We start from the raw sequence: 13,459 nt of genomic DNA on the forward strand, positions 1-13,459 counted from the left end.
TACGGAAATGTTTGGGAACTGTACCAAACTTGGTGAAATGCATTGAACTCAAAAGGGAAGGAGAGGCTGAACTAGTTCTGAATGGATTATAATAGTGCAACGAGCTTTAAAGTGTCCCGAAGAGCTAGGGAAGCATATACCAACTATACTGGACTAATTATCGTGGCCAAAAACATGACCTGAGCTGTGAGACAGCAGTGCCAACCACTGCACCACCGTGACCCAAACAGGAAAAGATGTAGTCGGAACGATAAACACAAACTAGCATTAAGTTTAAAAAAATAAATAAATAATTACGCTCACAGGGTTTCAATCTTCTCGGCAATGTCTGGCTGTGCTAGAGTGTGGGACTGGTATGTTTCATTGTTTGAAGTTATAGCTTTTTTTTTTTCCTGATCTATCCATGCAGAAGCTTCACACTTTTTTCTTCCATCAAGAAAATAGCACTGGCTTGTAAATAGTAATTAATCTTCCATTATTATTATTATTATTACTCCAGATGATCTCATGTGTTTTCTGATTCAGGGAGAGGACTGTGTTAAGGTTTGTTTTGACTTTTTTCTGTGCCACATGGCTAATTATGCATGCCTTCAATCGGCATGTGAAATTAACCACATGCTGTTGGGCATATAAGTGAGCGAATGCACAGAGATCAGTGTAATATATTTGGTAATGGTACTTATAATATTCTCATTACAATCAGCAAATGCTCCACTCAAAAAAAACTGCAAGGTTTTGTTTTTCTTTTAAAAGGCATGTGGAGTGCAAATAGGTCGATGCATTGGATAGAGGGTAGTGACATCACACATGTGCAAAGCAGATTAGATAGTGACAGTAAAGTGGGAGGATGAGTGTGCTTACAGTACACATACATGAAAACTCTGCACATTGCTGCTACTGCTCTGTGATGTCATGATTGGCCTCATAAAGCATCATGGAGCACCGAGATAAAAAAAAAAAAGTGTGTGTAAGCCAGCCACGAACAAAACATACAGTATTCACTATAAAAAATGCTTTGCTGAATTTTGACGATCAACAGTAGTCGCTAGGTTAAATATAACTTAGTCCCAGAGATCCTTATATGGAAGGAGACAGACTATTAACACACTAGTAAGCCTGCGATTCGCCAGCGAATCGGAAATCCAAGAATGGCAATCACTTTCTATTCCATCCGATATCTGGATGGATGACATATCATGGAGGGTGGGTGCATCTGGGGAACTGTCATTTAATTACATACGCATATCTATAGTAAAGTGGTCTCGTTTTGTGGAGACGTGATTCCGTTGCCTTTGCTGACACTGACTGCTGGCAGAGTGGAGCACAGCAAGTTCAGCCCCGCGCCCTGCGTCCATATCCGGTTTACGCCGTGTAGTTTGGACGTCTGGGGATTCCGTACTGTAATACCGTAATGTGATTCACATATGTGCTGAATCCTCTCGTTTTGGTTTTCTCTGTGGCGGGCTCGTTGCAGTGCGGCTCGATGCGCTCTGCGTCCATATCCGGTTTACAACCTTCGGTTAGTAATATGGATAATTAACCTTAATGACAAAACATATACTGTATATTATCTGTAATATTTTAATATCAGACAGTGCCATTTACTACATCAAGCAACAGCTTATATGTTGAGGTTGACTAAGTATATATAGGCAAGATGGGGCTTAATTCATTCACAGCACATACCACTTAATTAGAGAAGATACAACTTCTTATTTTAGCACATCAGTATCCAAGTCATTCAGGTACTCTGAAGCCTTTAACAGTTACTTGTTCCACTGGATTTTTTCTTTTACATATTGTATACAATGTTCTTCAAATACTTCATTTTTAAATTAAGCTTACTATGTAATCACACCACATTAATCACTCCCTACACACTCCAGGAAAACATTTTGAGGAACCTTCAGAATAACAGCTTTGGTGTATATTAAAAATAATATTGAAGTTGCAAGAAAGAGTCAAGAAATGAATTTATTGAGGTCTATTTTAAGGTTTTGAAAAGAAAGAAAAATATGGTAAACTTGCCATCATGTATATATATCTGGACATCTTTAAATACATGGAACAAGCAACATTTCATGGGAAGCTCGAAACTTACCCAGCTGAAGTGAAGGAAAACACTTTGTTCTGTCCAGCAACAGAAGAGGATGAAGAAATAGGGGCAGAAAACGTTGAGTCAGGCTTTGTGACTCCTCCTGGCAGAGAATAACAGAGAGAGAGGAACACAAAGCACAATTATATTTGAGCCCAATGAGGATAGAATTCAATGACATCAATTTAGCGTTCTGGATTGACTGGTCAAATAGTTCAGCCCCACTGCATGCAGGGCAAAGTTTGGTCTTCAGGAGATATCATAATCTTTGAACAGGTATGAGATGAACACATTTAAACAGACCAGAGACTGGCAACAGGAGCTGACATTTGGAGTATCTCTACTTTGATGTTTGAATAAGCCAGCACTGGTGTAGAAGGTGAAAATGTATTGATAGGACTAATTCAGCTTTACAGCTTTGGCTCTAGAATCAAAACTCCTCGATCTTGTTTTGTGAGAGGACTCAAGCAAATGCTTTTGATAAAATACTTGATGCCACAGATTTGACCTCTGTTTTGGGAACCAACAGGGTTATCTCATTGGAACTGCAAGTTGCAGTGAGGATATTTATAATTGCCATTTGAGTCAATGCACCTAACATCTTTTAATGTATAGTTCACATTTTAGTGACACTGTATATTATGTTTAGTAAGGTAACACCTGCGGAAGCTTCAACACTAATATGGGCAAAATTAATATATTGCCTAAAGGAGCCTAATTTGGAAAAATGCTGTCACTATCATGTGATGTGGAATCCCACATTAACATTATAACAGAATTTGTGGTGAACTTTAAGCGAGGTGATAGATCATTCTCACTATTACTGATTAACTGTTAGGTTGTTGAAGTAGTGAAGAAACTCAACCTCCTGGACACTTCCAATTTTTTCAATTTCCAGCATTTTAAAACGGTGGGTGGTCAATACATTTGCTATGGTTAAGTAAGGTGGTCTGTTCTAAAAAAAAATGTAAAGAAGATTGGGCTGACACCGGAAATAATAACTTTTCTATCACAATTTGGTACAGAAATCTCTCTCTCTATACTGAGGAAAGGAAATGGGTAGGAAGACTGGTGGGCACCACTGCTGAAATCACTGGTCACTATTTAACCACTGTGGACTCATTCTACTTTAATAGACTGAACTGTACAGCCACTAAGACGTTTTCTAACCCACACTACATCCTGCCCACCCCCGTGTCCACTCTTCTTCCGTCTGGTAAACAGCTCAGATCAAACAAGGTCAGGACTAAAAGATTTCATAATAGTGATTTTCCTCAAGCTGGTGGGATGCATGAAGTTAACGCATTGATCTTAACAGCTGCCTACTGTAACTGAATGAATGTAACAGTGTGTGTTTTTGCTAAACTGATTGTGGGTTGCTGGAGAATGATGATTAGGTTGCGTGATTTCTTTAATGGTTTATTTTAAGGAGTCTTACCAAATAAAAACCCAAGCAAATCACATTTTTATGGCAATGAAGTATTTGCATTAAATTTACATTTCTGGACAGACAACAGTAAACACTATGTCTGAAATCAGAGGATGGACAGAAATGTACCAGGTTGCAAACCATTATGGAACAAAAGTTGCATGATATATTTCAAGAATGGGTCCTCAGATCTAAGGACATATCATCTGGATGCTCGGGTAAAGAGAGTATCAGTGCTATCAAATGATCAGTACTCTGTAGACAGCTGTTTTTGGTGGCTAGGGAGTTGCTGGGAAGACCTTGGAGGCACAAACTTGTAGTAAAAACGGTACTTTCTAAATTCAATACATCTTTTCCAGGATAGTGCTGGAAACCTAAAATGAGTAGATTCACTTCTTTACCCAGAATCCCTATGGTATCTTTTTTAGAAAGACCAATATTTTAAAGGATACAGGATATAATGCAACTAAGATATAACAAAGACAACAAATATCAACTGACAAAAAACAAAAACTCCTTTTCAAGTTTGTATGGAAGGCAGAAAGAGTAATAATCGCTTTAGAGACTGAAGAAAATGTCTACAATACTTGTTCCAGGTAAGGTTATTTCAGTTATTAGATTTCTAACAACATCCTATGCCATGTCTGTCAGTTCAGTCCTCACCTCTGACTCACGGTCAGACCCTGACCATGTCACTTAGTGGTCTGTGCCTGAATTGTTGAGAATAAACTTAAAGAATTGTACTATGTCTCCATACTTGCAAAGCATCTTGGAATATTTAATGCAGAATAAAGCACTGTACATTTCATGTGCTCATTCCACTAGATTGGAATTCTTTGGATTAGAGTAAATATGTTCAAGGTGACCATGCCCTCTATCCACTTCTGTCCGTGACATTTACCAGGAGAGCATAATATTAGGGCTGTGGGTGATGCTGTTGCTGTTTGTGGATGATAATGTCTTCCCTTTTACATCTAAATGCAGTATCTTTAAATTTGAGGCTATGTTCCTCTCCAAGAAAAGGTGGGGGGTGGTGGGACTGGGGCCTCAAGCAAGGCGAGACAGGAAACATCAGCATCAGTACACTATGCAGACTCTCAATGGTTTGCTTATACTCCATGGATTCACTTTCACTGATGAAAATGAAGTTACCACATTTAAATGTGTTCTACTAAAATAACGTTTCCAAAAATGTATTCATTCAGCCACCGTCTTTAAAATTTTGATTTGGAAGTTTGTAAATCTTAAGAGACAGCTCAAAAGCTACTTCTTTATACTGACTCGGATCTGCAATACTTCCAAGAATGGATATTTGATATAAATAATGATTTTACACCAAGATCCAGTCCACACTGAATAATATTAGCAGCATTTGTTTGGAATCTAAACAGCAATTCCATATACTGAAACACTTTGAGGACAGACCCTCTGTGATTGGATGGATCACAAACTAAAACTAGATCAGGACTGTACAGTTACAGTTTATAGAAATGAAAAGAGGTTTTAGGAGGGTATATGTTGGCAATATCCTCAAATAAACTGTTTAGCACAAGGTCACTGAGAAATTGGAATTAAACCAAATGGATCAGAATCTCACAGTAAAATCAGAGATCTGTCATTGGTTTGTATAACATCAAATTACAAAACATTTTTTCTGTACAGTTCAGTTTAAAATGTGTGTTTCAAAAGGTACTTACCAAACAAAAATCCAGGCTGAGAACCCATTAAGGAGCCACTTGAGGCTGGCACTGAAACTTTCAATGCACTGGGAAAAGAAGGCTGATCCTGTTATGCAGAACAATAAAATATACAAATGACATATAATTGTTAACGTAAGTTGGGCTCTTCAAGTTTGGTTTGAAAACAGTGTTAAAGTAAATACAGCAATTCTATAAAAACAGAATCCAAGCATTACAAAACATATAAAACTTGGTGTAAATAGAACCTATATCCAAAACAAGGACAATTAAGCAATAAGAACAGATGCAACCGGCGTAATCCTATTTCTTTCTGGTCTAGGAAATTTAATTACTTTGAAAACATGATCCTGCCTAAAAAAAAAAAAATCAGGAGTGGTCTTCCCTCAACTTTCTTGTATACTCAGATATGAGGATGGATATTTGAGGAGTAAACTGCAAGAAAATGATTATATTTTTATATTATGTACATTAAATAACCAGCAACAACAAATCAAATCAAATTAATAATATATTGAACAATTATTATAAAAGTAAAGTTGAATAAATCGGAATCTGCAGTTGTATGAATAAAAGGTAAAGTACCACTTCCAGTTAACAGAAATAGCTCATAAGTTGATAGAAGTCTACGTTATACCCAATACTTGTATGCAAAATTTGGTTGACCGAAGTGAAAGCGAACTCAAGTTATCATGTTTACACACACACACACACACACACACACACACACACACACACACACACACACACACACACAGACATAATTCCAAAAATGGTATTTTTGGACTCGGAGGTCTAAAATGTCGAGATTAATGGAATTTTTGGAGGATTCCAATATTTTTCCTATACTTCGTATACAAGGTCTAAAATGGAGCGATTCATCAAAATCTCGACATTGAATCTTTGGACGATCACAATACTTTCCTCATATTTCGTATATGAGAAAGTAAAAAACAGGCAACATAAGCACTGCACACCATTTAAATGATTATGGATATGCAAGTAAATGTTCTCAGATTCTTGTATGAGATCTTCAGTCAAGTTGTGTTTTCATTAGGAACCACCATTTTACTTGATATCCTGGCAGGTGTTACCTTGTCACATGGAACCAGTGCAGCTTGCTTATGTGAACAAATGACGGCGATTTAAATTCCACTTCCTTACTTAGTGCTTTCTTACTTAAAGTCCTGTGGATAACTCAGTTAACCAGGTACCTGTCATTTACATAACGCTGCTTCCTCTCGAGGAAATCAGCACCAATTTCAAAGTGGAAAAAGTTAGCATTTACCTGTACAGCTGTAGTTGTGGCTGGAAGTTGCTGAATGTCAGGAACAGCAGAACCTTGAGCAGCAATACTGTTAGATATAAAAAAAACAATTGTGTAATACACAAGACATTTATGCTCACATTTATAAAATGGAGGAATGAGCTATTTGTTTATAATAAGACCTGCATACTACAAAAGTAGTATGACAAAAGTTCACTTTACAGCATGACAGCACACACAGCTGTATTATATTGAGTGGTGCAAAATAAAATGTAAATGTTATCGAGGGTTTTAGTCAGTATCCTAACTTTAATCCAACTGGTTACGACATGAAGACATTAGAACAATCTGGAAGGGAACAGGTCATTCAGCCGAACAAAGATCACCAGCACTATCCACTTAATTCTTCCAAAATAACATCAAGTTTAGAAAGTCTGTAAAGTGTTATGGTCTACCACACTGCTAGGTCATTTATTCCACATGTCCATGTTTCTCTATGTGAAGAACAACCTCCTAATGTTTAACCTTAACTGTGTTGTCCCCGTGTTCCTTTTGAACTCATTATAAAGTAAGTTTCATTCCACTGTGCTATTTCCCTTTATAATTTTCAACATTACGATCATGTCTAGAGGGTGGCATGGTGGCGCAGTGATAGCACTGTTGCCTTGCAGTTAGGAGACCTGAGTTCGCATGTTCTCCCCGTGTCTGCGTGGGTTTCCTCCCACAGTCCAAAGACATGCAGGTAAGGTGCATTGGCGATCCTAAATTGTCCCTAGTGTGTGGGTGTGTGTGCTCTGCGGTGGGCTGGCGCCCTGCCCGGGATTTGTTCCTGCCTTGTGCCCTATATTGGCTGGGATTGGCTACAGCAGACCCCCATGACCTTGTGTTAGGATATAGCGGGTTGGATAATGACTGACTGACGATCATGTCCACTCTTAATCTACTTTTGCTTAAATTGAAAAGGCTCTGCTCAAGACCTTCAATAGGTTAAAAAATAAAATAAAATGCTGCTCTAAGTCCTACACCTACAAACTGACAGTTATAAATGCTACCAAAGGTAATCTAGCACAAACCTCATCCACAAATGCTTAGCTTTGCAATTTTGTTGATGTTTTCATGAAGTCAAATAGCCAAAATTATTTTTTAGGAAAGGAATCTCATCACTGGCATGTAAAGTCAAGACACATAATTTCTCTTTAAAGCAATTTTATCCTTTGGAGAGGTAAATCAGTAAAGCATTATTTAACATTTTCTATGCAAGGTTATTTTCTGTTTTGTGCCCATTGCTGCCAGGATTGAGCTCAGGAGCATGCAAAACTGAATTGGATTAAGCATAAAATACAAAAACAATAAATAAATAATCAGAAAAACACAAAACAGACAGTACTATTGTATTATGACAATCTATCATCTTAAAAAGAGCAACAGTATTCACCAGTTAATCAATCTTTATTATATGTAACTCCTTTAACTATGATAATAGTTACAATTTTCAATATTAAAATATCACCTAATTATTCATCCATCTACTCATTGACTATCAATGTACTGAGTCACTTCAGGGTCATAGGATGCTAGAATAAGAAGAATTGGGCAAAAGATGGAAAGCAACCCTGAAAGAGGCGCCATTCCAATGGGAGGCATACTCTCATAAACACCCACAATTACTCTTGCACGAAGTTGCCAGTTCACCTGACATTTATGTTTTTCCAATGTGGGAAGAAGGCCAGAGTACTCACAGAAAAACCCACACAAACATGCGAGAATGTGCACAAATGGAATTCAAGCAAAGGGTACTGGTTCAGTGAGACAACAACTGTGCTGCTCTACAGTGTAACCAGCAGACAGAAACCCTCAAACTCAACAAAATGCTTTGGAAAAAAAACCTCAAACGTAAAGACAGCAAATGATACATTGTACTCTGAATATACAACAACAAATTTGAACTTTGCTTACTTTTAAATGTATGCATATAAAATCAAACCAATTCTAAAATGATTCACACACAGTTCACTGCTTGCCGATTATTGTCAGAGTCAGTTATTTAAAAATACCTTAGGGAATCTTCATGCTAATAGGCCTACACTAGACATAACTCCACTTTGTGTGAATAGCAAGATAAAGGCATCAGTAGAATTAGTAGTCACACAAATATATCAATATCTATTCTACACAGATAGGCATTGGTTCCATGCTACTCTGAGACACAGAAGCATGTTAAGAGATTCTTGGACTTGTGAAGGTAGTTTCCTGGCTGCCATGTTCGCCAATGTTCTGCTAAAATAGATGTCTGTAAACTGATCTGGTCTGGTCCACCACTTGGGGGTTTCTTAGTTTTTTCACACTACCATAGAAGGTAAACAAAATTCTTGTTCTTCTTTCAGCTGCTCCCCTTAGGAGTTGCCACAGCGGATCATCTTCTTCCATATCTTTCTGTCCTCTGCATCTTGCTCTGTTACACCCATCACCTACTTGTCCTCTCTCACCACACCCATAAACCTTCTCTTATGCCTTCCTCTTTCCCTTTTCCCTGGCAGCTCTATCCTTAGCATCCTTCTCCCAATATACCCAGCATCTCTTCTCTGCAAATGTCCAAACCAACGCAATCTCGCCTCTCTGACTGTGTCTCCCAACCATCCAACTTGAGCTGACCCTCTAATGTACTCATTTCTCTTTCATAAAAAAGCAAGCCATGTGTAGACATAACCATAACTTTGGACACAGCACAGTAAACCAAAAAAAAGTGACAAACCTATGAAAAACAAAAATAGTGTTTCTGCTTACAATACTGAACTGGACTGTACAAGAAAAAAAATCTAATTGATGTAACTGAAAACCCCCTTGTCTCTGCTGGACTGTACAGGACTTTGGGGGGGGTTATCTACATGGCCTGAAGAAGCCTCCTTATATGGAAGCCTGTCTCAGTTGCTCTATCTTGTTTTGCCGAGATAGTGTTGGAAAATTCCCACACCCCACAAAGTGGAGATAAGTTTATCGATGTCATTAAAATAGTTTCCTTTGTAACACTATTTAGGGTCACCAGTCACTATGTGCAAACGACATATTAAACATGCCGACTTTTAAATAAACTTGAATTTATTGCTGAACACAGGGTGCACACAAGGAAAAGTACTGAAAAGCAGCTTCATGTCTGGATGATCATAAAGAAACAAAAAATCTGAGCCTATCCATGATGTTTTTGAACTGCTACAAAACTTCTCAATTTTTCTACAAAGTAATTAAATTGTGGGAATTTAAAAATTGTAAAAGCAGCAAAATTTGATACAATTCAAAATTTTGATTCAGAAAGAAAAATAAAACTGTAAAATCAGCAAAACTTGGTACTTATACTAAGAACAAGAACCAAATATCATTAAGATTAAACTAGCCCCTTTTTCAGGGCTGCAGTCAAGTAAATGGCACCACTGCCTAATGTCCAGTCCAGAGAGATTGAAGAGGAGTTTTTCCCCCCCAACAGTAGTTTCGCATGTTAAATAAGGAAAGTGTCTAGAAATGCAGGATGTCCTATTGTTAACTTTCTCACATTAGGATTAGGTTATTAAAATTAAGCCACCTATCTACCTATCTACTCATTATTATTATTTATTGTTAGTTATTATTTATTACATATGTATAATTCTATTAATTCTTTCAGGGCTGATGTCGACTTTTGTCAAAAGGAGGAGTTGACGATGGTAATCGACTGTAAACTGTGACAAAACCAACCGTTATGTTTTAGTTGGACTCTCGTTGCTAGAAGGAAAGTCAGATTCATTGGCTCGCATGAGTAGCAAGGCACAAACAATGGCAAAAATGGCACTGACATCTGGCGAGAGATCAAAGCGAATGAGTCGAGCAAAATACTCCGTGGATGACGTTTTGCCTATTATCTCTGAACTGGACTATGACTTGTCAAACTCAGAATTTGATAAAAGTGATTGAAAACGAATGTGAGGTTCCAGCTTCAGCTGACTGGTCCCTAGCTAATCGTTGTACTGACAATGTTCACCAGGGAAGACTGCCACTTAACAATGATTAGAGGTAGAAACCAGATTGCAATGCACTGCGACCGTGTCCCAGCCACGCAAAGACAGCCTGGTTGCAAGCCTGCCGCATATTCTTGGCAAACTGGCAGCCACAGCATGAAGCAACAGACGTTTCATGTTGATTTCTGTGTGAAGCCATTGCTTTTCAGAAACTGCTTTTTTTTTAAAAAAAAATATTCAGCCCTCAAAGAGTTAATGATTTTTGAATTTTAAACTTATTAGTCATCCCCCGCAGCTCTGCCTGCATAGTAGTGAAACAGGACAGGGAGGAGGTCCTGACATCACACTTCCCCCTCACCTCAGCCCACAGCCTAAGAACTAAGAAACTTAGCCTAACAAGAGAAGATGCAAAATCAACTGGAATTTTCAAGCAAGTTATAGAAAAAAATTCCATCTAAATCCGTTAAGTAGTTCTCTCATTCACTAGCTAAGCGGAGGTAAGGTACACCCAGAGGCTGGCGTGTGAGTGAGGAGGCCCTACTCCCCCACTCCTTTCAGCCCGCTGCGTGTTTCTTGGATTTGTGCAAATAATTTGGTACCACAAGTGAACCATGATACATAGTGCAATGACAGAAGTCGCAAAATCAACCGGAATGTTCAAGCAAATTATAGAAAAAAAACCTGATCTAAATCTGTTAAGTAGTTCTCTCGTTTGCTAGCTAAGCTGAGGTACGGAACGCCCTGAGGCTGGCGCATGAGTGAGGAGGGCCCACTGCGGGTCTCTCAGATTTGCCCAAATAAATCGGTACCGCAAGCGAACTATGATAAATAACACAATGAGAGAAGTTGCAAAAATCAACCAGAATGTTCAAGCAAATTCTAGAAAAAAAAACCCCATCTAAATCTGTTAAGTAGTTCTCTCGTGAAAAGCGGACAGACATATAAAATCCAACGTCTGTCTGGTTTTATATATTGAGATGTATTGTTATTGTTCCTTTATAAATCCTACATTTAAGGCAAGGTAGTTTCTCAGCACTATGACACAAATAAGAATGAGGAGCAAAATGGTTGCCTGGAATGAGCTACATCGGTTATTTATGCTAATCAACAGTTGCAGCTTCTTCCATGCCATTTTTCAATTTCCATCTGTTATTACATTTTAGTTATTATTACTTATTACATATTTGAATTAAAAAAGTTACATATTGTTAATGTTCCTTTTCGTCCCAAGGCACAGTCCTAAGAGTAGCGCAACTAAGCATTTCACTACATATTGTACTGTATGTATAATTTGGATGGGATTTGATTTGATCTGATCAGCAGTAGTTACTAATAAAATCTGAGTATTTCAATGTTTATAGTCATCCCTCTTTGATTTTATACAATAATGTCGCTTTGTTTTCTGTAGCATATATACTCGTTATCTGAATTTTTTGGCTGCAAGGCACAATTCACCCAATGTACCTCTGAAAAAATGTTGATAGTTACGCCTGTACAAACATATCGCTGTTGGTACCCATGAACTCTGAGCTGTCTCCTGCTAGTTTTGTGCATTTGTTTGAATTGTTAAGACTTGATGGTGCAGTGGCTGCATTTACCGGAAAAATATCTCTGTAATCTTGAAAAATATCTGCAAAAATGGTGGAAAAAATCATCTTTAAATAAGCCTCACAACATTTTGCTACAACACCAGTCCACTGTTTTTGGAGGTGAGCCTACATAAGGGTGCAGTGAAGGCCCGGTTTCTCTCTTGTATCTCACTTCTAAGGTAATGTGCAGAAACACTCCCGTTAAACAGTTTTCTAAATTAGGTAACCAGTGAATGAACTGTTTTTTTTAATTATGAATAATTCAAGAGATGACAGTCCTTTCGGTGTTTAAGAGTAATTGGTTGGTAGTTTTCTGATGGACAGTTTTCTTTTTCATACTCATTTTATTGGATAGGATTAGAAAGCAGGGATACCTACCCATACATTTTATTACGTGAGGGATTTTGTTTTGTGGAAAAGTAAAACTGAAAGTTAAACAGTTTTAAAATTTAGATATTGAGAAGTGAAAAGAGGCAAAGCATTAGGCTACAAAAACCTATTATGCATTATAGGTGTCAAGCTACTTCCCTAAAAGATAATGGTAATGGAAGAAACAGTGTGGGGGAAAACAGTCACTCCACTATGTTAGAAAGCCAAGCTGACGTTAATATAAAAATACAACCTCATTATTTACATTGACAGCATGTAGTTTAGCTAAACTTTTTGTTAACCTTGGGGAAGACAATATTTTTCATGGTATAGAAAGAAATCCTACATTTAAGACAAGGAAGCATCTCAGCACTAGGACACCAAAAAAAAAAATTAGAATGAGGAGCAAAGTGGCTGACTAGAACGCTATGCAAATGTGCTAAAATATTGAAGAGGAGCTACATCTGTTACTTATGCTAATCAACCTCTGCAGCTTCTTCCATGCCATTTTTCAAATTCCATCTTTCCTTTCTCCTGCAAATGCAGAATCAGTATGACTAGCACATGTAGCCATCTTTCCACAGATGCAAAAAAGATCAATAAGCAGCTGCCCGAGAAAGAATATGGGATAGAAATTACATAACTATGGTATACGGATTGACAACACTATACCATTTACGGCACAGTATATAGGATTATTACATACTTGCTATTACTAGTTCCAAAATAAAGTGGAGAAAACATTAAAACAGATAAAGACACTGACACATTGTTAAATGACACAGGAGTTCAGAAAAATCAATGTGCTTTGTGTGCAGAACAGAAGCAAGGTCAGATTTATTAAATGCCACTGCTACTGCTGACAGGAGTATTACAATGTTTATATCTCTTAAGAGTTTTTTTTTTGGTAACTACAGTGAAAATTAACAATGAAAAGGAGAATCAACTACAGTGCAAATTAACAATGAAAAGGAGAATCTTCAAGGTGAAAAGAGATGGCATTGTGATGTACAGCTGTAATATATGC

The 13,459-nt window shown here is 37.6% G+C and overlaps 1 protein-coding gene across 3 annotated transcripts in view; it reads right to left on the reverse strand.

Moving 5' to 3' along the window:
• The window catches only part of nup214 (nucleoporin 214), a 122,568-nt gene that overhangs the window by 37,378 nt on the left and 71,731 nt on the right, over positions 1-13,459 (reverse strand). For all 3 annotated transcript variants that reach the window (XM_028793027.2, XM_051932280.1, XM_028793029.2), the window contains exons 25-27: positions 6,510-6,576; positions 5,222-5,309; positions 2,102-2,198 (exon numbers count right to left, since the gene is read on the reverse strand). In XM_028793027.2, coding sequence (XP_028648860.1) covers positions 2,102-2,198; positions 5,222-5,309; positions 6,510-6,576 — 252 coding nt within the window. The remainder of the gene's footprint in view (positions 1-2,101; positions 2,199-5,221; positions 5,310-6,509; positions 6,577-13,459) is intronic.

The sequence above is a fragment of the Erpetoichthys calabaricus genome, chromosome 9, assembly GCF_900747795.2.
Source record: "Erpetoichthys calabaricus chromosome 9, fErpCal1.3, whole genome shotgun sequence".
NCBI classification, from domain to species: domain Eukaryota; kingdom Metazoa; phylum Chordata; class Cladistia; order Polypteriformes; family Polypteridae; genus Erpetoichthys; species Erpetoichthys calabaricus.